The sequence below is a fragment of the Rhea pennata genome, chromosome 6 (genome assembly GCF_028389875.1).
Source record: "Rhea pennata isolate bPtePen1 chromosome 6, bPtePen1.pri, whole genome shotgun sequence".
NCBI lineage: Eukaryota > Metazoa > Chordata > Aves > Rheiformes > Rheidae > Rhea > Rhea pennata.
The window spans coordinates 35267700-35294279 of NC_084668.1; the positions used below are offsets into that span (position 1 = coordinate 35267700).

The 26580-nt window shown below is 37.8% G+C and overlaps 1 protein-coding gene across 1 annotated transcript; it reads left to right on the forward strand.

Moving 5' to 3' along the window:
- The first annotated feature begins 517 nt into the window (after window positions 1–517).
- Window positions 518–21090, forward strand: DYTN (dystrotelin). Its single transcript, XM_062578896.1, is given in 16 exon segments — window positions 518–590; window positions 2748–2822; window positions 4524–4535; window positions 4538–4721; window positions 6984–7069; window positions 7942–8030; window positions 8754–8825; window positions 9150–9337; window positions 10145–10256; window positions 12731–12876; window positions 14537–14705; window positions 16416–16486; window positions 18520–18678; window position 18943; window positions 19945–20428; window positions 20987–21090. Coding segments are annotated over 16 exon segments (1998 nt in total). The 5' UTR covers window positions 518–544.
- The last annotated feature ends 5490 nt before the right edge of the window (window positions 21091–26580 follow it).

Here is a 26580-nt window from a genome sequence, read left to right on the forward strand (position 1 = left end):
CAATGACCTCTGCTTTGTGTGTGAAGAGTTGAGTTCATGGTTTTGCTTCCTTTTCACCTTCATTCTTAGCTCAAAAAGAGGTAATCTTAGCTCAGCTGAAAACCTTACTTCAAAATTTTTAAAAATAGAGTTGCAAGCGATTGCAACCAATGACAGTTGGAAAGAGGCTGTTAGAAAGGTATGTTCTCTGTCTCCTAGAATTATACACTATGGAATGTGTGCTAATCCTGTATGTACATAATGAGTAGTGAACAATACCATTTGCTATGCGTCAAGTTGTCTGGGTCTGATTTCCCCCTTAAACAATTTTACAGCTACTAGAGTTACTTCTACTTTATCCTGCATAGAAAGGGCTACCAGATACTTTGCAAGCAGTTTTCTCAAGTTTCTCTGCACATGGCAGCAAAGCTATTATGTTGTTCTATGTAATTTCTGTTTAATTTAATCTTTGAAATGCATCCAGTAAATTGTTCAGATTAAAAAGGTTTTATTTGAATGCTGTCTAGAAGCTGTGGTTTTACACTTTGGTTTGTTTCATTATAGAATGCCTAATACCATCTGTCCATTTCAGATGGATCCAGACCTGCAGGGTAAGGATTTTTTATCAGTTTTCTCTGACTTTTCTCAAGAGGCATTTGTGTGTCTGTTTGTACACAAACTAATGAGTTGTAATGAAGTCATAAATGCCATATAAATGCCAAATTACATAGCTGTGCTGTTTTAGCCTTACAGTGCTACCTGTATTTTTTTGTCTGTCTTGGCATCTTCCTTGCCATTCTCACCTTGGCTCATGGAATGGCCATGCATGCAAGGGCCATGTCCACTGACTTATAATATTTGATTTTTTTTTCTTTTTTTTTAGCATAGGTATACAGGACGGCTGTACGCTCTCTTTTTGATTGTTAAATCTGAGGGGAAACTTCATCTGCTATGTAACAAATAGCACAAAATGCAGAACAAGCAGGTGGCCAGCTGGAAGATTTCAGGAAATGGTGCTCTCTTCTACACATGTAAGAACTCCTTTGTCAGCTTCTGAACAAAGGACATTTATGAGTCTTAAAGTGAAATTTGTTTTGCTGCAAAGTGGTTATGTGCTGGTGTTCTGTCCAAGGGGCAATCTTCATCCCTATCAGAAAAGAAAGGTTTTAGTTGTTGTGTGGCCTCAAATATCCTCTCATAAATAATAATCCTAAAGTATTTTTGTTTTTAATTTGGGCTTTTTTTTTCTTTGTGTGCTTTTTACCTATGTAGTTTTGCAGGTTAATGCTGGAATTATTGCTTGACAGACACAGAGTGTCCTACTTTGAGACCACAGATTGTCTATAAGGACAGACTAAAATAAAAGATGTAGTAAAACCAAATGACAAGCAGATACATATTAAAACAGATTTCCTCTGCTTAGAAGGTGATCTTGCCCATGAAAAGTGTTTGAGTTGGATCATCTGTGTACTTCTAACATTCGCATTCCTTCTTAGAGAAAGAAAATTAACTTTTGGGACTTAATCCATAGCCTGTTGAAAATGATGAGAATCTTTTCATTACCTTCAAAATATCTTTTGTTCAAGGCACTGAAGAAAGAGGACTGATGATACTATATGGAAGGCAAAATTCATTTTTCGCGTTTCATGACATACATCTCCAAATAATATCACAAAACATGATCTGACAAGTGCAACACTAGACAGATGGTGTAGCAGATACAGACTTACTCCTATATCCTACGCAGCATCTGGGAACCAGCAGAGCTCATAATTTGCTAACTGTTAACATTAGTCTAGTACATTTATGGGGAACCATTGCACATAGATTGGCCCATTTCCAAAGTAAACGAGTGGAGAGTTTTGTGCGTTACTGCTACTAAATTATGCATATTTGCTCTTTATCTTTGTCCTTCATCAACTATGAGTAACTCTTCCTCTTTGAACTACAGGGATAGAGAGCCCCTGAGGACGGGAGGATAAGTGATAAATCCCATGCTAGTTTTAAAGCTATTGTGATCAAGCCTCTTATTATGAAGTTCTATGTATGTGTGTAAAGCATTAGGTATAGGTCAAGTTCTGAAGCCTGTACTTACATCACACTCAAAATAAACACATAATTTAGTGATGTGAAAGGAATGAGCTGAAGTCATGTAAGGGCATGGGATTCAGTCATTCTCACCTTGGCTCATGAAATAGGATTACTGTTGGCGTAGGATTACTAAGCAGAAATGTCAAAAGCCAATTGCTCGTTAAATTGCTTATCTTCTGAGTAAGCCCCAGAGGTTGATTCTGACAGAAAATTTGTTTAATATTTGAAACAATATGCTTCCAAAACAATAACTCTGCTGTGCAGGCTGACAAACTGTCCATTGTATAAGAGCATCTCTATTCTGATCAAGAGTGTTTTGCTTCAAGAAATATTATTTAATTGTGACCTTGGCTAAAAGTATGTATAGTGGATATCCTTTTTTCTGCTCCATGAATACAGTTGATTCCCTAAGAAGCAGATGTGCTGCTTATTGAGAAATATTATTTTTGTGATTCACAGTGTGACTGGTTGTAAGAAGACCATTTTCCCACCAGAACTGTGGGGGGTGAGGAGGAGAAAAAAAGTGTTTTCCTTTTAATCAAAATTTTTTTACAAAGTATTGTGGAGTTTGATCAAGATCAAATTTGAGTATTTCAGGTTTTGGTTAAACAATGAGATTTCATTTTTTTATTTGAAAGAACCATTCTATTGTAATGCGTGTTTATTTTCTGTTACAGAGGCTTTCAATGATGTTCAGAGCTCCATCTATAGAACAGCCCTAAAACTATGCTCAGTACAAAGTCTGTGCCAGTGTTAGTAGATAAGAGTACTGCGTTTTATCAAGGAAAAGAACCTGTAAAAAGGCTGTGCTGCTGTCACCGTCAGTTTTGATGAGTTCTGCTCTCTCATTTTACACCTGAGAATCTTAGAGTATATTGCAAACATTTAAGAGTCAGATAGTACTTCATATACAAATATTTTCCCCTTTTGAATGTCAGTAGAAATACATAAAAAATTCTAAAGGCGTAGGGGATTTGAATTACTTTTATAATCAGCAGCAGTGCTACATAGATATCACCAGCAATTATGAAACTGTATCTGTATGTTGTTCTTCTCATTTAATGTCAAAATCTCATGGTTTCTTTGAGATTGATTTATTGAATATAGACCTGGGCATCAAAAATGCATAGGATAGACATTATTAATGCTATAAATATTAACGAAAACAAAATAAAATACAATAGACCAGAAATCCTCTGGGTAGCACTTACTCCCCTTGGCTCTGAAGTGAATGAGAATTCTGTGCAGGTAGAGTTATGGAACAAAGTCCTGGACGCTTAGCTTGCTGTACAATTACTGTGTGTAAATTCCATCTTGAGCTAAATTGCATGGAAATCACCTTGAATTTTCCACTTGAAGCACTCTGTTGCTGAAAATGCATCACCATTGCAAGTGAGCTCTTCAGGGTAGCATAGAAGAGATGACTAAATTGTTGGCCTTGGCCATGTTTATTAGTTTGGACACGCTATTATGTGACTATTATTTAATCTGATTTCGTAAATCTGCCTGGTGCTATGTGTCACAGTATGGAAGTGGCAACTCTCACAGGCTCTGTTTTTTCCATTAGCTCTGTTGCAGAGTCTTGCATGTCCCTTCTTAGTTTTTGTAGCATCTACAGTTACTCCTCCTTGAACACTTGTGCGCAGAGTTGCGTGCAGGATTCCAGATGCAGTATCAACCATGTCTTGCACTGATACTTTCTTATCTCTACTGGAAAGATGTTACATAGAATTCTAGATTCTCCTCTGCTTCTTTAGCAGCTGTATCATATTGGTGGTGGTGAAAAATGAATACCTGCATATATGCCAGTTTTTCTCTTCTAATGTTACTTCTAATTGATCATGTATCTGTTGTACTGGATGAGTCCTTTGAAAAGTCCCCCATGATACTAGGATATAGTCAATATCATTCATCTCTTCCCTGTATTAGCTGTAAGTTTGCACATTTTATAATAAGCCTGTTTGCCCCTTTTATGGCCAAAGCACCTCCCTTCTCTTTTTGCATGAAAAGAAAGCCTACATCTAAGCACAAGTTGACTCCTTTATCCCAGGTGAGCTTTATTTTGAAATGTCAATGGTACATCATAGTTTTGTATTATATCTCTATACAAAAAGATCTAACTTGAAAAGTCCTCTTAAAAAAATCTTTACTCCACCTTACTAAAAAAGTATAATTTGGATGCAGTTAATCTATTGTCCTTCCCTTCCTCACTATCTTTAAATCACATCTAGGGAATCTTAGTTGAGATTTTCCATCTTTCTAGCCTCACAAATTCAGCTAAATCCATAAACTCACCAAGATCTTTCCCAATTTATTTCCTTTTTATGTTACATACTATTTTAGACTTCATTTTGCAGATTTGTTTTAACTAGGCACTTTTAATTTAAAAAGTCCAGCTTCCAATCATGAGAAGGCAGGGATCCTCATTCATTTCTCCCTTTATTTTCTGACAGTGGATCTGGTTGATACTTGATTCAGCACACCTTGCCAAGTAAGCAGAGCTATAGGAAAAAGCTGATTTCTCTGAATGTGTGGCAGCTCTCTGAGATGCTGAAGGAGCTATTCCAAAGGGTGAGATTAGAAAAACCAGGCCAGGTAGATCCAAGAGCTGCTGAGTTCACGCTGATCCTTCTAGCTGCCATGTATGACAGGTGAGAGGATTCACATGAGGAAATCCAGCACCTAGTACAATCCGGTACCTAGAGCAATTCAATTTCTACTGTTTTTATGCCATTTCTATAACAATCACAGGTTGCAGGTATTTTGCTAAAAATTACTCATACTGGGAGTAGTTCAGCCATGGGAAGATGAGGTACAGAGCTTTACTAACAGTGTAATGTTTCCAAAATTATCTGAAAGTCCAGACCTATACTAACCAGCATATATTAATTTTTTCCGTGAATGACTTCATACAGAGTGGCTCTTCTTTTGATTGCCAAGATATTTTGTTATACTCATGAAAATCTATATTTGCCTTTGAATGAGAGTATCCATCTGTAGGTCAACAAAATCCCAGTCACTTTTTACTATTTCTTATTCTTCAGCCTGAAGAGTTTATGAATCAATTATGAAACAAAAACACTGTCTCATGACTAAGCTGGTCAGCTAGCCCCTGTGAATAGCAAATAGCAATTAGCAATAATAAGGAAGCAGCTTGCAAACTGTGTTTTTCTCACATACTGTTTGTGAATAGTGAATTAATTCACCAAAGGCAGAATTGTTTTAAGAATAGATCAGATTGGAAAGGAAAAGACTAAGTTCACTGTTGAATTTATTCACCACAGATGAAATCATTCCCTTCTGCATCAGAGCAAAGCCTTTTAATAAGAATGTGAGTGAGATTTAAGTAGTCCACAGGACTTTTTCTTGAATTACTGTTAATTAATAATATGATCACTACTGCTTAAAATCCCTCATTATGAATTTTTTGTACTTACAAAAATCAATTAAGGCAAGGTACAAAGTGGTAAATTTTGAAACAGCTAGAAATATGAAGAGTATTTAATAATCTGTATGCTCTGAACACCACCACAAGGAAACTATTTAGGAGAATCTTCTTAACAGGATTATCTTGGTCTTTGTTGTTATTGTTTTCCTAAAACAGCCTGTCATTTCCTTCTTACTGTAATTTCTTTTTATTTTTTTCCACAGATTTCTTGCTATATATACAGGATAGAAAAATCTTCTAATTTTCTTCTGATTGTGTTTTTTCACTGAAGTACTGTTCTCTACTATCAATCATGGAAAATTTTTCATATCAAGAACACATAAGGGTTTCTTTATGTTCATATGGTAGTTTACTTCTGTGCCTACAGAAATCATATAAGAGTTTTTGATTATATACTATATGAGATTTGAGAGTAACTGTCACAAGTTTGATTTTTGTATGTTCCCTTAAATAGCAATGTCTGATGAATATGCTGTGTGTATCTGATGAATATGCTGTGTATATTCCTTTTCTTTTCAGCAAGATTTTAGTCTTATTTAGCTTTATTTTTAGTAGTACAACATTTAAGTATACAGAATAAGACAAAATTTTTCTAAAAAAGTTCTGGAGAGAAAATGGACTAAATATATATATTCAAAATATATATATTTTTGACAAACAAATCCCTGTAGCCTGTAAGTCTATATTGACAGCTTTCTGCAGTGTGCTCTGTATCAATGAAGTGTATCTAGAGACTCTTGAAGACAATTTTATGTAATCATATTTTAAAGTACAATCCTGCCTTGCAAATGTAGTATCTTAAAAATAATACTCCAAATTTCATGGGTTATGGCTTCCAATTCAAATCTGCTTTTGTCTTCGGACAAAGCGTGTGTTGCAAACACATGTTCTAAATTAAACTAGGTTCTTTGATTTGCATTTCTTAGCAGTTAAAACTGAAGTTCCGCTCCTGAATGTTCCTCTTTATGGCTACACTGAGTTGCAATGAAATTAAGGGGACTCAGCCCAAGAGGAGTTCAGAGCAGACCTAGGACCCCAGTGAAACTTTCTGTTTATAAATACATACACTAGCTTGTAACTCTGCTTTCTCTTCCATATGTGGAAAGGCTTTCCAAAAAAAAAAAAAAAAAAAAAAAAAAAAAAAAAAAAGCAGGACATTCTTTAGGACATGTATTATAAATTTTAAAGCTAAATTTTAAAGCTTGGAATGTTAGCTGTTTTAAGGAGATACTCTGGTCTGGTTTTATTATTGCATGATATCTTGACCAATTAATACTGAAATTGTGTTCAGTGACAAAGGGTCCTAGACATAAAAGTCAACATCACTGAAAGGCTGCACCAGCTATATACATACAAAAGGATGTGAATTTTGAAGATGTCTTCCAACATAACAATATCTTTTTCTTTTGAAGTTTCAGTTTTCACATTCTTGGTGAATGTAATTTAACTTATTTTATTTTCCTAGATGTGGAACAGGTTACATTAAAACTAGGTCTGCTGCAGCTGCCGTAATTGCCCTTTCAGGAGACAGTCTACTTGCGAAATACAGAGGTGGGAAAGATACAATTTTATACACTGCCTAAAATGCTGAATGTTGAAAAAAATCTCCATTGTAATATTTCAACATTAAAAGAGAATACCATTCTGGCATGCAAAAATACTGCCATTGTAGCTTTATTGTTGGTAAAGGTGATGCAAAAGCATACTGTTTTATAAATGTCCATAGCAGTCTTTGCATAGACAATGTCTTAGAACAAGTCATAGTACAATTTAAGCTAAGTAGAGCTTCAAAATGAAGGCCAAGTTCTGTTTGCCTAGCAGAAAAGGATAGAAAACCCAAATTTTAAACTCCACTAGAACAGGAAACAACTTTGTATATTTGATCCAATAAACTTTCAGAGCCCTTCTACTTAAGGTGCTTAAAGAACTAAATGTAACAGATAAAGGTCACACAATCAAATGGACAGCAGCACAAAAATTTCTGCGTGATTTAAACCCTTAAAATGGAGAACAAATGGAAACGAGTGGCATATTGGCCTCGTATTGTCCCATTGCACACTGTGTATTTCCTTCCAAATCACCTGGAATTAAGGACTCACAATTTAAATATGGTAGCAGAACCACTGTTTCTTATAGCCGTGAAAATGAGCTTGGTGCCTCCTTCATCCTTACCTGTGTTAACTGCCAGGGATAAGGAACTGCCAGCACTTCCTTGCTTTCCTCCTTTTTCCCTTGCCTATAGGAAGAAAGAATTGTCACAGCAGTCACTGGATGCTTGTTAAATGCACAACTATAGGATAACTTTCTTAAGAGAGGCTTATTTGGTAGGCAGCAATCATCATGCGGATAGTTTGAGAATAAGTAGGAAGAAGATTCTTCAGGCTCTGCTAGCATTCCATTTTCTTTCCTCTGATTGTTTTCAGCTTTCTTTCAGTTTTATGCTCTCCATGATGGAAAGAAGGCCTTGATAACCCGTAGTGCCCCGAGAAGCCTACTAACAGACTTGAATCAGGTAATGCTACTGCGGTGCTCGTAGACAACAGGTCTCAGAGGGAGGATCCTAATCTAGGAGAATAATGTACAGGTTGCTGTACATTTGTAGCAACAGGTTGCTACATTCTATGTTTGACTGAATTATGGGACTGAAGTCAGTAAGACTCTATGTGGACTCAGGGACCTAGCACGCAGAGCTAAACATGTGCTCTAGGTAAAAGGATCAATTTCTGTAGCTTTTCTCAGTCAAAATAACCACAGGCATCAGCACCTCTGTGCCTTCATTTTGCCTGAGCTTACAGATCTTGGTAACAGTTGCATGCAGCTGTCACTAAAGCAACTCCAAACTTCACGTGTCTGCATTTACTAGCATAGTAGACCTGCTTGCACTTGCAGGATAATGCCTTAGCATACTGCTATTTCCAGCTGACCTGGTGCTGAAAACAGGGTCTGAAAAATGACCCCTGACACTCAATCCCACTGTTGTTCAGTATTCTGGTATGACAACATACTATGTTGATTTATTACAATAAGTGAGCTGGAAGCAAATCATTCTGACACATATAAAAGAATGAAATTGCACACTGATGGTATGGGTTTGCACAGGTTTTCTTCAGTACGTTATGTAAAATGGCTTTTCTGTAGATCCTTCACCATCTGTATGCTGTCAACCTTTCCACAGAGCATGATGGGAACATCTGTATTCTATTGAAGTGTTTCTGAGACTTTCTTCTTGCTGCAGATCCCAGCCGTTGTTGGAGAAAGCTGTGCTCTGTCTTGTGTGGAAATTGCTACTCACAGTTGTTTCCATGGAGTGAGTAAAGCTCAGATGTCTTAGAAGTGACTTTGAATGTTGCTGATTGATTAAAAATGCAAGTATATCAGAATATTAACATTCATCATTATCCACTTCTAAGGGGCAGGACTGTTTGTCAGTCCTACAGTGTAGGAGAACTGATACCTATAAAAATGATGCTCAGTAAGATACTACCGGAGACATTAATTCCAAAACTTTTGGAAGTCAAAAATCTGTGGTACTACATTGGGGTCTGCTAGCATAGTTTTTGTTAGGAGTTCTGGATGAGGCACCAACTCTTTTCAAACAAATGCCTGAAATTGAGATGGATGTTCTTTACAGGTTCTGAATTCCGGAATTGTTGAAGAAAAATTCCTATCTTGGCTGAGATCAAAGCCTGCGCTTCTCCTGTGGCTCCCTACATGCTACAGATTATCTGCCACAAAAATGGTTTCTCACCAGGTTAGATGTAGAGTTTGCAAGAATTTCCCCATTACAGGACTCAGGAGTGTCAGTAATTACTATAGTCTGTAAAATACACATAAATAGTTCTCACCGTTATCTGCATGTACTATAGGCCTTAACTGATATATTAAGCAACGGACATGGGAATAATCTAATTAAACCAGTCAAACAGAGAAAAAGAGGACCGCCACAGGCTGATGCTTAAGCCTGCATCCTGTTTCTTTTTAATTCACTATCATGGTCATGATTATGGAGACTCACTGAAAGTCAGCTGACAGTTCAGTGATAGAACCAAGAATTAACTTTGTGTATCTCGTATCTTAGTGCTTTGTCCCATCATCAGGCATAATAACCGGTTAGTTCAGTTATCCACCTTACCAACTTTTCCACATAAGTAAATGCTATCTATTACCCACGGACCAGAATACACAGGACGTAATATTTTACTGCTATATTAACAAATATAGCAAACCTGGATTTTATTTTTTTGCAAAGTTGCAAATCCTACATCAGTAATGTAGTGATATTACGGTTCCATGTCAGTAGCAAATAGAGGTAAGTTGGTATATAAGAAAGATACAAAGATGTAACTGCATTCTTAAAAATGGTACTAAAACAACTGTTTCTTCATTGGACCAAATTTCAGTGCAGCAAAGAAATAATTTAAAAATCATGAGTGAGTTCTGGGGATTAGTCCATTGTCACTAGGACAAAATAACTCTTTACATTGAGGGAATACTGGGAAAAGTGATTATTCTAACAAAGGTGCATCTCTGCGTTCCAGAGATTACTGGAATTCCCGTAATACAGCTCACTTGCACCAGCTTCTCAGTAGTGGAAAAGTAACTTGGTCCTTCTGTTTTCCTTCACAGGTATCGCTGTCTTAAGTGCCTGAATTTTGACCTTTGCCAAGACTGCTTTTTCACTGGTTGTCTCAGCAAACCACATAAGAGGTCACATCCTGTTGTGGAACACTGTGTGCAGGTACAGTCCCATTGTGCCGATTTGTTTCCCTGTTCAGATTTGTTGTGTGGGCAATTAGGCAATAGGCTCATGAGCTATATTGATTATGAAATTATGTTTATATCAGCCATCATGTCCATGAAACATTGGAATTATTCATCTGGGAACAGTTAATCAGGGTAAGGGAAAAAAAGAGCATCTAAGTTTAGAACGGATGTTTTATTCTGAAATAACTGAATAGAGCCATGAAATAGAGAAAATCCCATCCTCTCCCCAGGGAGCTGTGTAGCAAGTTTGCAATTGGTAGATTATCCTTAAACCTTTGAGAAGATCCCTGGGGGTGTCTCAGTGCTCCTCCCTCCCAGTCCCAACATGTCCTCATTCAGAAATTAATTCAGCCTAAAGTTGCACTGTTTTCTGCATGAAACCTTTTTTTTTTTCCAGACTTTTCAACCTTACTGTAAACCTTCCATACCCATCTGACTCTGTCAGTTAGGAACCCTGTATGAAGAGCCAGCATGGGCGCCCACTAAGCTAACCTACTCGGGCTCCATTACAAGAGCAACTTGTGCTTTCTTTACACTAGTCATGCAGATCAACACTGGAAATCTATATTTGGAAGATTGTCCCCTCCTTTGAGCAGGAGATTTCAGATCTTGTATCACCAGCAAACAGCTTTTTTTTGTGGACCTATGTAACATCATCATCTTCGTTTTCACTGAATGAGCTGAAGCGCATCCTTAGAATCATAGAATGGTAAGGTTGGAAGGGACCTCTGGAGATCATCTGGTCAACCCTCAGCATAGCCCATATGGGGATTGAACCGCAACCTTGGCATTAGCAGCACCATGCTCTAACCGACTGAGCTAAACCTGCCCCAAATCCATACAGGTTTTCCTGTGCTCTATGGCATCCTTCCTGGAACCATGCACTAGAACATGAAAGATAATCGTATAATCAGTATCTGAACTGAAACTGAAGAATGTTAATTAGACTAGTTAGTTAGTTAGATACAATCATCTTTTGTCTGAGGGTACTCACATACTTCATTGCTCTCTTTCTGAAAACCAAACCATATTGCTAATACTATGGGAAACTATATCTGGATGGTCAATATTATTTGCATTAAAAATAAGAGAGACATTAATTCCTCCAAATATCCTTTCTCATACTCCAGCTCCGAAAAAGTAGAAGAACAAAAGGCAATGGGTGTCCTCATGTAGAGATTTGTAATAGAAACATGAAAATCAGTGTGAATGGAGAATGAAAGGGAATGCATGGATGTAGAAGCACCGGAAGGAATGGCAGGATCGTTAGTAAAAAGGCAGGCAGTGATGCAGCCTGAATCAGCTGGTCAGTAAGATCACCGTACTTCCACACACAACTTCTCAGGACACCCAGATCAGAAAAACAAAAGGCAACCTGAAACAAAGGACAAACTGCCATCTAAAGCTAAAAAGAGATAAATGATGATAGGAAGGTAAAAAGCGAGACCTGTAGTCTTGCCCCATAAGACACCTGGACAAGGAGACAGAAGACAGTGAGTAAATCCTAATGATTTACAGAACAGGGCCTGGATAGAGAGACAAAAAATTAGTCACTGTCAACTGCTAAAGGAGCTAAAGGCACATCCAAAAACCAGCATGTGGTGACCAAATTAAGAAAAACCCAAGAGGATTAAGGCATCTCTTGTCTTCCATGTCACTGCCAGTGATCCTAGCCAGACCATGTGTGTCACAGCTTAGTGCGTGAATGCTGGAGAAACCAGCTGGACACTTCTACGTTAGTACTTGTGAATGAGATATTGTGAGTGAATGAAATTAGTCTTCTTTTAAAATAAAATGCCCTCCCCCTTCTGTACTGTTTGACCTTGAGCTTTGGTACATTGTTGCTGCAATACTGCAACTAAACTCAGGCTGCCTTTGTGAAGTCCTACTGAGACACTAACCATGTAAGCTGTACTTGCAATGGCAAAATCTATACCAAAGCTAAAAAGAATTTCTACATCCTTTGTGCAAGACAAAAGAATTGATAGTAAACCAGTTTTCTAATACCTTCCACTATAAGTAGGTGCTTGGCTAGGTAAGTCTTTACATTTTCTTTAACAAGGAGTGGGCAGCTGAGTAGGGATGGTATTTGAAATGTCGACACTGCTTTTTTTTTACTGTGCTGACACCTTGTGGTAGTGTTATTACCATGCTGAGAAATTATGAGGATGTCTGCTGCATGTTTGCTTTGTGTTTTCTTGTTCAATCTGTCAGGGCTCCCCCATGTTCTGCACCTAATCCAGCCATTTCCTGGGGCAGAAGAGGTCTGTGTACTGTTGTCCAACTTAGCCCCCAGCAGCCATGAGCCTTTTCAGCTGTCAGACAGGTGGATCTTTGCTTTCTCCTGTCTGGCCTTTGCCTTGGGTTGTATCCACTTGTTTGTTACTGCTTCTGGGCAGGACTTGTTTGAAAATTCACTCTTTTCTTGGTTGTCCATCATTCCAATAGATGTCAGCAAAGGCAAATGCAAAGCTCTTTCTCCTCACTGTCAGGAACAACCTATCTCAACAGCGCTGCAGAAGAAAGGAGGCTCAGAGAAGGAGGACTGTGGAGATAACAGAGAAAAGGCACTTCCCAACTCAAAAAAACCCTCTGTGAGTTTGTTTCCAGTGAATTTTTGCTCTCTGAAGAATATGTGTAGGCTGTAAGGTATTGCTTGATGGTGCCTTTGAGAAATGACTTTATTATGACAGACACCATATTGTGATTCTTGCATAAAACGTGAAAGTATCAATAGTAAGTTACTGCACAGTGTTCTGTAACTTAAATATGATTACCATGCTGGCAGCCAAATGGCCAATTGTGTTGTAAAATATAACATGAATGTGTGTTCCTTTCCTCTTTCCTAATGTCATCTCTCTTTCTCCATGCCATTTCTTATCATGTTCAGTCTAGGGTCAAGTGTTGCAAATACGTAATACCTGTCCCTGAACAACTACATGTTTTTTTAACAGCTCCTCTCTGTCAAAATCATTGGAAATTAACTTTGTGAATACTTACTGCGTATGGCCCATAATGCCATACTTAGTCATTCTCCTAAGCCCTTCTGAATGCCAATTCTATGGGATTACTCACAACAGTGAGTAGCTGATCTCTTACATCACCATTCCAGTTCCCTCAGATCAGTTCTAGTTTGCTTGCTTTTAGTTAATGTGTAAATGTATTACTGTATTTCTACTGATCATTACTGAATTTCCACTGACCATACTGGTTAATAAAGAACTGATGGAAGTGTTGTTACGATTTTCTCTGTAGTTGCTCCTTTCTTGCTTTGAGCTTTTGGTTAATATTTATGTGTAGAAACTGAAGAGAGTGATTGTATAAGATAAGCACTGCATATTTATGAAGGGTGAAATTCCATATTAATTGTATGGAGGTCAAGCAGATCTGTTTCATCCCACATGTGTTCTCCATATGAGATTTCAGTGAAATTAAAATGGGAAAAAAATAGTCACTCCTCTCCGAAGGAATTAATTTCATCCTTCTCATGCTCATGAGAAAGAGGAGAAAAATCCTCTTTCTAAAAGTTGATTGTGCTACATGGATAGGTAAAGTTATTGCTATAGAAACCAAATTTTATGGCCAGTATGTCCAATAGAGGATAGTTAAAGTGATTCTATCAGAAAATACTATTTCAGTTTTTGTTCTTTAGAACCTGGTGAAATGCTAAACATTTTTTATTGTTCTTTTTTCCTCAGTCATATTCAGTAACAAAAATCTTTTCTTAATTCTCAATATCATGTAATCCTTCTGTGAGTAATCAAGGTTTTTCTGTAACTCTGTAGGTTTTTGCTTACTGGAAACTTGGATAACAGTCAGTGAGATAAAACATGGGGTTGTCATTTGAGGTGTCACTGTGTGGCTTATAGCTTTCTCAGCCTTTCCTTGCATAAAATGGCCTGAACAGCAGGATTTCTAGTTCTTCTCTATCTTTTTGTAGTTGTTTTTTTCTAATATATTTAGCTTTTGCGTAATACTGGCTAAAGGAATTGAAAAGGAGCAGCAAATTGCACTGATGCTTAATGGGAGAAAAGAAGAATTTGCTGCTGAAGTGCTATTGAAAGAGTAGAATTTGTTCCGAGGAATTTCATTCTTTCAACCAAAACAGCCAGTGGATATAGATAAATCATGCTTTTTGCTTAGTCAATGGCATACTTGTCTGTCTGCATTAATTTTATCTTGATTGTTCTAGGTACTAAAACCACATAAGGCCTGATCCATTCTCTACTCATTAATTCTCTGTTGCTATTACAGCCCTCCTGCAGAGCTCAGTGCATTACCACTGTCTGGCCCTGAAAACTGTCTTTTCCCAGTGGACAGACCTGTTCTGGAGTCACCCAAGGTCATATCTGAAAACAGAACTATAATGCAGCAGAATGAGAGTAACAGCAAAACACCTGAGCAAGGCAAGACAACAGTTCAGGTGAGCCAAATGTGAAGCTCTAATAAACAGCACTAAAACTGTGAGAAGACGACTTGCCAAGTTAACTATTTAATTGTCTTCTGAATACCAATGAAGAAGAAATTTAATGCACAGCTTCAACTTTCTGTTATTTTTCTCATTTATGAAAAAAAATGCTAATCTGAAAATTTGGTAGAAGTGTGGTGCCTTTCCAAGGTTAGTGACTAGCTGCTTGACTTCTGTTACTCTCTGAAGCATATGTATTTGTTTTGTTGCTTTTTTTTTTTTTTCACCTTTGAGTAGCATATTAAAGACCAGCTAACACTGGAGTCCTCTCTCCATTCCAACAGTAACAAAATGCCACCCCATCCTCCCTTTGCAAGCAAACATCAAGGGAGGACATTATGATCCTCATTAAACTTAGGCCATTTCTATCACCATGACAATGTCAAGAGGACAGAATGGGTCCCTTTTAAGGATGAAGACAGAACACTGTCCACTCCAACTAAAATTAGATCATGTGTAAATCTCTCTGTCAGTCTAGTTCCAGTCTGTTCCCTGCACAGAAAGAGTGGACCAGGAAGGACAGTGTAAATAAAAATAAGTACATAACTGTTTTGAGTTTCTGTATTTACCTGAGATGTTGGTCGCTCTGCACATACTCAGACTATAGGAAACACTGAGTTGTCCTAAAACCAGTTTGTGTCGTGCGCTCATCCTATTCTTTCCAGAAGCCATGGGTTAAGTAAGTGAGAACTAGCTTGTGTGTGATGGCCTTTCGCTGTTGCTCTTGTGCTGCTCTTTGGAAGACTTGTCTTTTCGAACTTGCTGCACATAAGGTATAGTGCCAGTCAGTACATATCTGCAGGAGCACCTATGCACAGACATTATTTAAATCAAAAGAATGTAATTTTGATGTCTGGCATTTGTCATTTCAGAAGACAGTGAGACAGAACTTTGCGTCCCTGCTGTGGGATTCTGTCACACTCATTGCTGTCTTTTCAGTTTCTTTCTGGACTGAGAATTTTTTTTGAGCTGCTTTACACTTCTTTCCAACATGTTATAATGCAGATTTCAATCTTGCTTAAAAAGATGTAGACCGGAATTGCAACTCTAGGTAGCTTTTCAGAGAATCCATAAGCTTGAATGCCCTGGGAAGCCAGCTCTTAGTCTCACAATTTCCTGGCAGCCCTGATTTGAGCTCAGCTTACACCATGCCTCTATAGCAGCTTACCTGGAAGGTATTTGTCTCTCTGACTTTTGAGACTACTGTCCCCTGTATGACCCAGAGACTCTTCCTCCCATCCAAAGACCAGGAGTTTCTCTTCTCCTTTCTTCATCCAGTCTGTCTCTGTCCATCTCCCTGTCCCAGAGCAGTTGTGTGACTTGGAAGAGACTGTTCCCAAATTGGAATCTTGCTTTTGCAGAAATTCCAGGAAATTAGTTTTTGTTCTGATTGAAAACAGAACAAAACCTTAAACACTTCGAATTTGCCATAGGATAAAGAATATATCCCATGGAGTAAATTTTCCAGTTCATTCTAATGGCCATTAAATGTATTTTTTTCATCAGTTGATTGCAATCAATTGGCTGAAAGAAGTTAACTAGTAAAAATTGTAAAAAAGACCATATCCCAAAATTTCCAAGCTTGCTTATAGCAAAATTTGCATAAAAAATGAAATTTGGTTGCTGATAAATTATGAACAGGTATTTTTCTCTCTTTCCTTATAGGCAATAGCCTCTTCTGAGTCAGATGTGTTAAAAATTCATGAATCTATCAAAAGTATTCATGATGAGACCAGGTAGGTAAAGGCATTAGTACAGTGACTGAAGGCTGATGGACAGTGCTGTTCCAGTTAAAGGTTGCTAAAAATCATTTCTCCATACTTTAGAGATTTTGAGATTAAAAAAAATTCCTATCAATTTGGGGTAAAAGATAAACCTCAACAAAAATTGCAAATTAAGATAATTGGAAAAAACAATTTCAGTCAAAGCAAAACATTTCATTTTGCTTTCATCAGTTCTTTCACACAGAAATATGAAAACATTTTTCCACAATTTTCTCTGAATAAAAAGTTAATCAAAATCAACTTCATAATTTACTTACAGTGCTTAAATCAAGACAGGATGTCTTTCTAAAAAATATGCTGCAATTCAAATAACGGGTTCCATCAGTAACTATTGGGAAAAATTTAATGATTCAAATTATCACAGAAATCCCCTTGGGTATTCTAAGCTTTGACATGATTGAATATTCATTCCTAAACTACTTTTTTTTGGGTGGGGAAAGGGTGGTGCAGACTTTGCTGTGACCTTGCTCATCTTTTGCTTTCAGCCTTGCTCTTTCCCCTCCCTCATTTTTGTAGTTGAAAATGAAAATGAAAATCGTGTGTCGGACCACTGAAACCAATGGAGTTAAAACGGAGTGTAGAATTTGATCCTAAATCTGCTCTCTTTATTTCCTTCAGTGTGTTAAGTTCCCCTGTTCTTGTTTTGTTTCATTCTAATAAATCAATGTACAATTGTTGTTGTGCTGAAGGGCACTCCAAGACTAAACCAAAGCATCTGCAGTTCCATTGTAAGTCTGTGTCCTTACCTCACTCTCTGTTCTCACATGGGAAAATACTGAGATGGCAAACGTCCTCAGCTTTCAGTGTAATTAGCAATAGTTGAGAGCTAGTTGAGAGCTGCTCCTGAAATACTGCGTTAGTCCCTGACCCAGAGTTTGTCATATAGCTGGGTGTATGAATCATATTACTCAAGGCAAGCTTTGTTCTTATTTGTGGACCAGCTTACAGAAATTATGTACCTGTTCACAGAATTGATCTCTGAGATGGTTGAAGGTAGTCAGCACTTTACAGTAAAGGCCTATTAAATGCTGTCGTAAGGGTCTACTGTAATACTAGTTTTAATTTCAAATGTTTTGATATACAGTCCGTTCAGCCAAATCTTGTGTAATTCCGCAGAAGCTAATGGGACTTTTGCCTGTGTGAGCCAATGCATACCCAAAAGAAAGAGAATCAGCTGAACTTCTGGATGTAACTAAACAAGGCAGATAACTATCTTGGCTGTGTGATACACAACAGTTGATTTATTGCTGCAGCCTTAACCTACTTTTTTATGTCTCCACCTCAGTAGTGGGGAAGACAAAACTGTACTTCTACCCTGACTTCTTAGTCAGATCCTGCCTTTAGACCAGAGATATGGGTGGTATTTTGTCATGTTCTGCTCTGAATAGGCAATTTCTGAATTTCCTTTAGTATGTGTGGGAGGGTGGCACTTCTCCTTGTAAAAATCTCAGTATCTTTTCAAGGATGGTAGCCTATGCAGGAACTATCTGTATTGTCAAACAAGCTGCACAGAATGCCTTGGGCAAGAAGGAACTCAGTCAGAGAGAGAGAGAGGCTGCCATTATTGCTTTACTCCCCAGAGAAAGACAGTGGGAATCTCCTGCAGGTTAGGGTTTACCAAGGTAGTTTGCTTCTAGATGGAGAGTCTGTCCTAATGTGTCCCTGTTGCAGCTGCCTTGTGGGAAATGGCAAAAACACAAGATGAAAGGGTCAGTCTTGACCTCACTTCTGCTCAGCTCTTTTCTTTCGTCATCTGGAACACTCCTGTTCTTGATAATTCTGTGGAGGGAGACCAGCTCCTGAAATACTGGTCTCTAACCCTAGAGCTATTTCCTGAACAGACAGAGAGCAGAAAGTTTGTACTACAGTATTTGCACTTTTCTGAGTGTGTGTGTGTGTGTGTGTGTGTGTGTGTGTATGCACGTGTGTGTGTGTAATGGGCTATTTGATCTAGTAAAATCCCCACCCTCCTGTGTCTCTGGCAGGTACATGAAGAAGCAATTCAAAAAATTAAAAGACAAAGTACACTTTCTTCACAACTGCCAGGAAGATAAAAGCTGCAAAATAGAAGCAAAGCTACAAAGCCTGATAGCAAGCCATGAAAACCTGCAAATGAAGCTACAGCAAGTGAAGCAAGAAGTAAAGTTATAGTGATAAATGTACCAAGAATCTTCATTGTTATGGGAAGTTAGCAAGCATTAACTGTTCCTTTTCTTGTTGACTAGTAATCTTAATTTTATTTAGTGCACTCTCTGTTTGTCTGCTTAATCGACCTATTGTATAGGCTCTCCATGGCAGGGATTTTTTTTTTCATTCTGTATATATTCAGCACTTAGCACACATGTCAATGTCTAGGATGTTTAGATACTACAACAATGAAGATAAGAATGAGAGGGGATTCCAATAAGAGTGAGAAAAAGTTTTCCAACAGAATTGTTAGATACTTTACTGCAGTCTTTTCTTTAGAGAAGAATCCTGTGTTGGCATGGGATACACAAAATACTCTTTTGTCATTCCTAATTACTGTCTTGCACAGGGATGTGAAAGTATTTTATTTATGTCCAATTATATTAGATCTTTTTGATTTAAAGTCTCTCTGAGATTCTGAAAGGCCCAATTTTACATGGAAGGCACACACATCTGCCACCTGTCATGTTTTTGTGAATCCTCTTCTGCCATGCTGCTTTTTAGAATGTTTTTTAAGGATTATGAAATGTATGGAAATACTAGACAAGTCACTAGTGCACACTTGTCAGCTATATATCACATGCACAAAGGAGTCCAATCTGACCTGGCACGTCATACAATTCTGTGTGTATGCTGTGACACTGGCCTGTCCACAACATGTGAGACTGGCTGCACAAATGCAGATAAGTGTCCTGTGCATGCACAATCACTTCGGTGCATCCCAGTTATGCCACACTTTGCATTCATGCAGCGTATGGTGTTTACCATCATAGCTCTGTCTGGAAAATCCCAAGCATAAATGTGATACTGACAACAAATCTGCTTTTGGAATTTCAAATGTTAACATGTATGAGATGTTTGTTTGATATGGGCCACACTGAACAATGAGCATGTACTTTTTTTTCTTAGTTAAATTTATTTTATAAAAATTTCCAGAAAATTTAATATTGGAACATTATTATTCCCACATTTCAGTGGCATTAAAGAGTATTATGTCTCCAGATTAGAAATGTGGAAAAAAATGGTTACATAGATTTCTCCAAACTCAGACACAGGGGAAATATTTTATTGCAGGGAAATATTTGTGAAAAGAATAATCTGGTACACCAGAAATTTTTTAAAAAACAATAATTCTTACCCCAAACTATTTCCCCACCTTTTTTACTACTAGCAGCAAACCAAAATATAAACTATTTTCACAACCTAGTTTCTGTCTATTGTAGGTGATGTTACAGTCATCAGACCATTCATCATTTCTACCGTGTCAAAATACAATGCCAAGAAATGAGTGTGCCTTGCTGGAAAGAAGAATGAAGGATGAATTAAATCCTGCCCTAATAAAGCCTATTTCTAGAAAACATGCAGACTGGAAATCTTTGAATGCCCCCAACTCAGCAAATAAAATGCAGGTTTTACAGGCACCAGAGACTATTGCTGAAGCGAACTTTATGTTCTCAGAAGATCCACTGGAGCTAGTGTCCTTGCAGAGTGACGGACCTTTTGTGGGACAGTATAAGAAAGCAAAAAAGAATCAAATACATCTCTCCACAATGACAGAAAACTCCCTCAATGGAATCATGAGGAATACAGCTCTTATTCCCACAGCAGTACAGATACCACATCATGAGAAGGAAGTCAGCGAGGAAGTAGAACTGCAGCAGATAGTGATGAAATTGAAGGATGCATTGTCTCTCCAAGCCCAACCAGGTGAACATTCTCCAAGTTAACTAGATACTGTTTTCTGACCTTCATCCAGTTTACTCCCTAATACCATACCCAGCTCATAATCAGATAACCTTCAGAGGAAAGTCAGAATCTTGCCTTTGCCATTGTAGAATTACTCCAGCACCACAGTACTGTAAGGTGAAGTTTAGTCTCTAATACTTGAGTAATTCGAAACAGGATAAAAACAGAGCTCTTAACAGGAAGTCAATCTCCATAGTCAGTTAAGGAACAAACTCACACTGGTAGGGGCACCAGAAGTCTTTCTGTTGCCACCTCTCTGACACTGTAGCTTTGACTCTAATCCCAGACAGACTTCCAGCAGTACAAAATCCCTTTGTAATCAGTGGTATTACTACAGCAGAGCTTTGTTCAGCACTCAGGATGCCTTTCTTTTGCTAATGAGGAAAAAATGAGGAAAAGTGACAGATGAGGCTGCTGTTCCTATATAGCTATCTTAAACTGGAGTTTTATAAAGAGTTTTTCAGGGCTCCTGTGGAATCCAAATGCTCTGAGAGACCTAAAATCTATTTCCCATTTCAGCTCAAGAGTCTGCTTTGGAGCAGGAGTTCTTCTCTACAGCTGAACATGTTAGCAGATCCTTCTCTGACCTCATCAACCAAGTAACTTTGCCAGTTTGGAAGTGATGGAAACAGCTTCACAGAAATATTGAAGGTAATTGAAGCTATGTCAGACTCTAAAGTGTCTCAAATGTTGCATAACATAAGAGTTCTGCCTTTACTGACTTCGCTAGGGACTGTAAACTGATGTTAGAGAAGGGTGTCCCTTTATCCTAGTGATCTCCAGCTCATTTGCAGAAGATGTAGGGCCAGATGATAAAATTCAGCATGTCTTCACTAATTCTACACTGGCTTATACATCTTCCTGTCCTGTACTTTCTTCTCACTGCTTTAAAACTGATAATACTTTGTGTTTCAAGAACATCTGTTTTTTGCAAAAGAGATAACTTGAATCAGCTAGTTTCAATGATGTAGCATCTGTCGTGTCATTGTTTTGTAGACTGAATAGAAGGAATAAATTCTTAACTGCCAGCCTTCTCAATACTTAAATATTCACATTTTTACAAACAATTGAATTCATATTTAAAGGAAAATATGCTCTGAACAGATAAAGGAATTTGATTGCTTTAGAAGGGCTCTTCTATTATTGCTTAATGTATATGTAAGTACAGAATTTATAATAAGAATGTAATGTTACTTGCAGCATCTAAAATATTAGAAAAGTTTTTTTTCCCTTTATTGCTCGCATTGTGTTTTCTAAAACTTAGAGTACTAAAAATACTTTAGAAATCTATATACTCACATACAGGCGTATACGTGCACGTAAGTAAACATGAGCTGTGTGGAAGTTTGTAAGTAGGTGATTGGCTTTAGCTAACACTGCACTTGTTGAAGTCAATTGCAAAGCTTCAATTAGGTATCAGCAGAGAAGCAGTCTGGGATTTGAAAAGGAAAATACCAGACAAAAGCACCATCAGATATGGCTTCAATCCATCCCTATTACAGCCTAGCTTTATTTCTTATGATAATGGATATGTGAAGGCCTCAGAGGGAATTTTGCTCATTCATAAAAAAAAATAATAATGGGTACTCATTGCTTTCCTTTTTTCACTTCCTGTTGGCTGCATGTTTCTTACAACAGTGCTACTTCAGTGATTTCACTGAGATGCATTGGTATAACATGCAATGATAGAGAGAATCATCAAATGTGCATTATTTAATGATAGCAGTTCTAAAGATTGAGATAATGGGTGAAGTCAGGGTATGTGAATGATAATGATGTTCTTACAAGAGGTTGTACTTTTTTGGGTTGTTAATTATTTGTTAAATGACAACATGCACTAGTGACAAACATAGAATCATAGTCTATGACATAGAACATACTGATTCCTTAGCAGTGATTGCCCAGTTCTCTGTCTTTTACCTGTTGATACACCATGGTTTGAATTCTTTCCCAGGAATTGTGCTGTATCTTTGATGACAGCAACAAGCAAGACCTTTATTCTGATAGTGCACAAAAATGTTTTAAAGGTCTGAGAAATAAAGATTCAGTACCACTTCAGAGAATGAAATTACAGATCCAGGTACTTGGTATCACTGTTCTAGAGGAGATATACAAAAAACGGTGAATGAGTATGTGGATGTGGGTTCAAGAACAATTTATATACTTTTAAGTGTTTTAGTTGAAGTCACTGGAACATAGCAGCTTACTAAGAGAGAGAAGACTCCTAATTATACAGGAATTTGTTGTGACTACTAAGAAAAAATTCAATTTGAGTGAAAGCAAAATATTTTGGAAGCTTTGGGAGAAAAGTCAGGTAAATTATATATGCTAAAACTTACCTTCATGTATAATCGTTCAGGGTTAGGCTGATGTGATTGAACAGGCCAATGAAAATGTTGTGTTTAAGAAAAGCTGCTCAGCAAAACACCTAATTTTCCACCTAGAGTTTCCTGGTTCTGTATTTTTTTAGAATGAATTATAATCACTGAGATAAATGGACTGGCTCATAATTAAAATGGCTAGAAAACCTGTTTTCTTCTGGTAGCCCCTCAGCCACCTCCTTGAAAGACCTTACACTGTGGTAGTGATGATAACGAACATTCCTGGTTATTTCTGCTGTTTTTGGTCACAGGAAGCCTTGATTGTGCATATGCGAATATCCAAGAATTACAAACAATAGATAATGGTATGGAACTGGAAGCTAGCAAGCAATTCACAAAGGGCATGTGAAGAGGGTGAAAAATAAGGAAAGTAACTGAGGGATGAGGACCCCAGAAAACACATAGTGATGAGGTCACTAGAGCATGGCTACATCTGTATTCTGACTTAAAGAGAATATAGTGTGAGATAGAAACTTAGTAGCTTTTGTGATATGACAGTGCCAAGAGATTCAAACAACAGGCCAAGGAACATAACTATTGATAGTGAGAAGATACCCGTCAGCTTCTGATGCATCTTTAAATACCCTTCAGAGTCAGTGCAGCTGAATTAAAATTGGTCATAAACAGCAACAACTGAAAAATACTGATTTGGTCAGATGCAATATGGGACAGGCCTAGAATACAAATCCTTACAGTTAGGTATCACTGAACCTCTTAGTGTTTAGCTCTTACTTCATGGCAGGAGAAAAAGACTCAAAGAAGTGTTTTTCATGCTGTTAGGCAGCTGTTTAGCTGCCAGTTCCCTATAAGATGAAAGGAACAAAATCCCGAGCCCTTTATTTTGTTGTTACTCAGTCCAGCTCTCAGTGAAGCAGCTTCAGTCAGGCATGAGGTAGTTTGAGAGAGAAAAAGGTACCAGGGGTTTTCATTGGCAACTTTTCTCTGGATGAGTCCACATGTGTCAGGCTTATATTTACCCCACCGAAGTATCATAAACAGTTCTGTAGGAGTTGAGAGGAAAAAGTTATTTTTTTTTTCTCTCTTACGGAACACCAACCAAAATATAGTCCAAGATACCTCCAAACGTAACAGTTCTGAGGGATGCTCTGGATTTAAGTAATATGAAATAATTGGAGTCATTTTCAAGGGAAGTGTGGTAGAAATACTCGTAAATTGTGCACAGTAAATTATTGTTTTATCAGATATATTCATTATTGTGATATTAATGCTTTCTGCTTCTGGGCTGCAATGATTTGTGATCATAAGCCTAATTAATTGATAGGAAAACCCATGCATTTTTTTTTATTTTGATTCCCGTGCTCGTTAAAGTTAAGATTTAATAAGATGGTAAGCATTACTACAGCCTCTTTTAAAAAATGGAAATGTTGACCACGTGGATTTGCGCAACTTCAGGCAGGAAGTTTTATTCTATCACAAGGAATTAAGGAAACAGGGAAACAATAAGGCCAAGGATGTAAAGAGTTTCCTGAACAGCCACCTTTGCCACTGGTTTCTGACTTGCAATGCAAGAAGAAAATGGAAGATCACATAGCAAATTAGTGGGAGACAGTCAGAGCCTCCTCTGTGTCCAATGTCCCCATGCCTTTGGCCTTGTGCCTCTTTGATCATTTAAGATGTCCCCACCTGGAGCACATACTGTCACACTCAGACTGAGTAAACCACAGTAGCTGCAAATACAACCCCAGTTCTTTCCTCAAGATCTTCAATGAAGATCACAGGGGAGAGTGGTAGGAGGCAATGCCTTGTCTATGATCACAGGCCCATTTTGAATTATTCCTTTGAGAATGTACAGCAAACGTACCCACATTCCATATTCAAGCCCTTTTTCTTAACACAGCCAACCTCAAAGACCCAAATTTATAGTGAGTGAATGAATAGAAAACACCAGCATCATCCAGTTGTATTTTCCTGACAGATTGTTGAGACCTGGAAAAAAAACAAACAAGACCTAAGCTATAAAATAGAATTGAGCTCTGAGCCCATCAGAGGGAAGAAAATGCCTGAGGTAGGAATTCCTTTAGGAAGTTTATTAATTGCAAGTTTACATTTAATTGTATCTCCTTTTTTTATTTTAGCACAATTAATAACACAGATTGTCTCCTTTAGAGCAGCAGTTTCTGACTGTTCTCTGTAATGTGATCTCATATTAGAGACTAAGTTGTTTTCTCAGTCCTTCCTCCACATACTAATCCTTCCCTCCCCACTTCCTCAAAGGCCAAATAATGCTACAGTCTTTTAATTAAGAAACTTGCTGAGGCAGAACACTACTGTGAATTTGCCTAAGATAAACATCAGCTCAGTTAGCAGTGGTATTTCACCATCTCTGTTGCTGTCTGTAGGGAGGAAGAAGGATGCCAGCAGCCCTATCCTAGAGAATCGTGTTGTTAGGGCAGGAACGTATCCAGAGTGAAAGCACTAGCCTCTTCCCAAAAGACCCTATGAAAGGGCAACTAAGACAAAAAGTACCTGTTCAGATAGTTTCTCTGATTTTACATTCTCTTGAGTTTGAGAACAGATGAAGACAGGTAACATCTGTTCTGCAGCATTACCGATCCCACGTGGCTGAGGCATGCAGCTCCTACCATACTCTGTCTGTTGCTGGTCTCAATAGCTGTAGGCACTGTGCGCGAAGACTATGTCTCTTGTGTTAGTACAAAGCTGGGCATAACAGGGCTTTTAGATACATTAATACAGTTTAGGTAACGAACAACAGTAGCACGAGAGTGAGCAGATCTGTTGCAACAATGCCCTTGCCTGTCTCCCACCCAGTGACGGAGCACTCCAGTCAGCTGTGGCAGGGGGAAGGCGGGGTGCTGAGTACACTAAACTGTGTGCTATCTGCACTCATCCTGCTTTAGCATTTCTCCCTCTCTTGAGCATTTGAATGAGCGCTTAACCTTAAGCACGAATTCAGCGCCTCTGAAGTTGATAGACTACTAACCACTTCAAGATTTTATTTACACGTTTTGCTACTTAAGCTATTTCTGAAAATTGCCAAACACCCAAAGTGCTTCTGCAAAGGAGTTTTTCTTCAGGTATTTTTCAAAAATCAAATATTGCCATATGCTCAGGGAAAGATACTGTGAATGAGCAACTAAATGTACTTACCCCAAAAAGCTGAATTTTGTAGTTGCATTCATCCAGTCAGGCAGTGGAAATATTTCATTTCCTCAAAGCATCAAGTGTTAATTGCGCAATGTTGCCGAATTAATACTAATTTGCATATTAGAGTTATCAATAGAAGTCAGAGGGAACTGATTTGGCTATAGAGAACTAGCAAACCATAAAAAGAGCAAATTCAAGTTATGTCAAGAGGATTCTTTTGATTAACCACTTTAAGTGACAATGTAACACCTGAACATTTTTCAGAACTAAAAATTTTGGGGAAATCTTAACTTTGCTGCAAATTATCATAAAAATGAAAGCAAACAGGAGAGGGTCAGGTAATACTTGGGTGGTTTTTTTGGGAGGGGTTTGACTGTTTGTTTACTTTTGCTGGAAAACTTAAAACATTTTTTGAAGATATTTTTAATACAAAAATATGTACTAGTTTTCTTCAGTAGGATCATGTCTGCCAGCAATAGTTGCTGTACAAACATACACCTGTACATAAAACAAAACATTACCATTTCAACTCTAATCCTGTCATGGAGTCAGTGAAGGTTTTTGGCAGCTTCCTGATCTGATTGTCTACATCTTATTGAACGATCA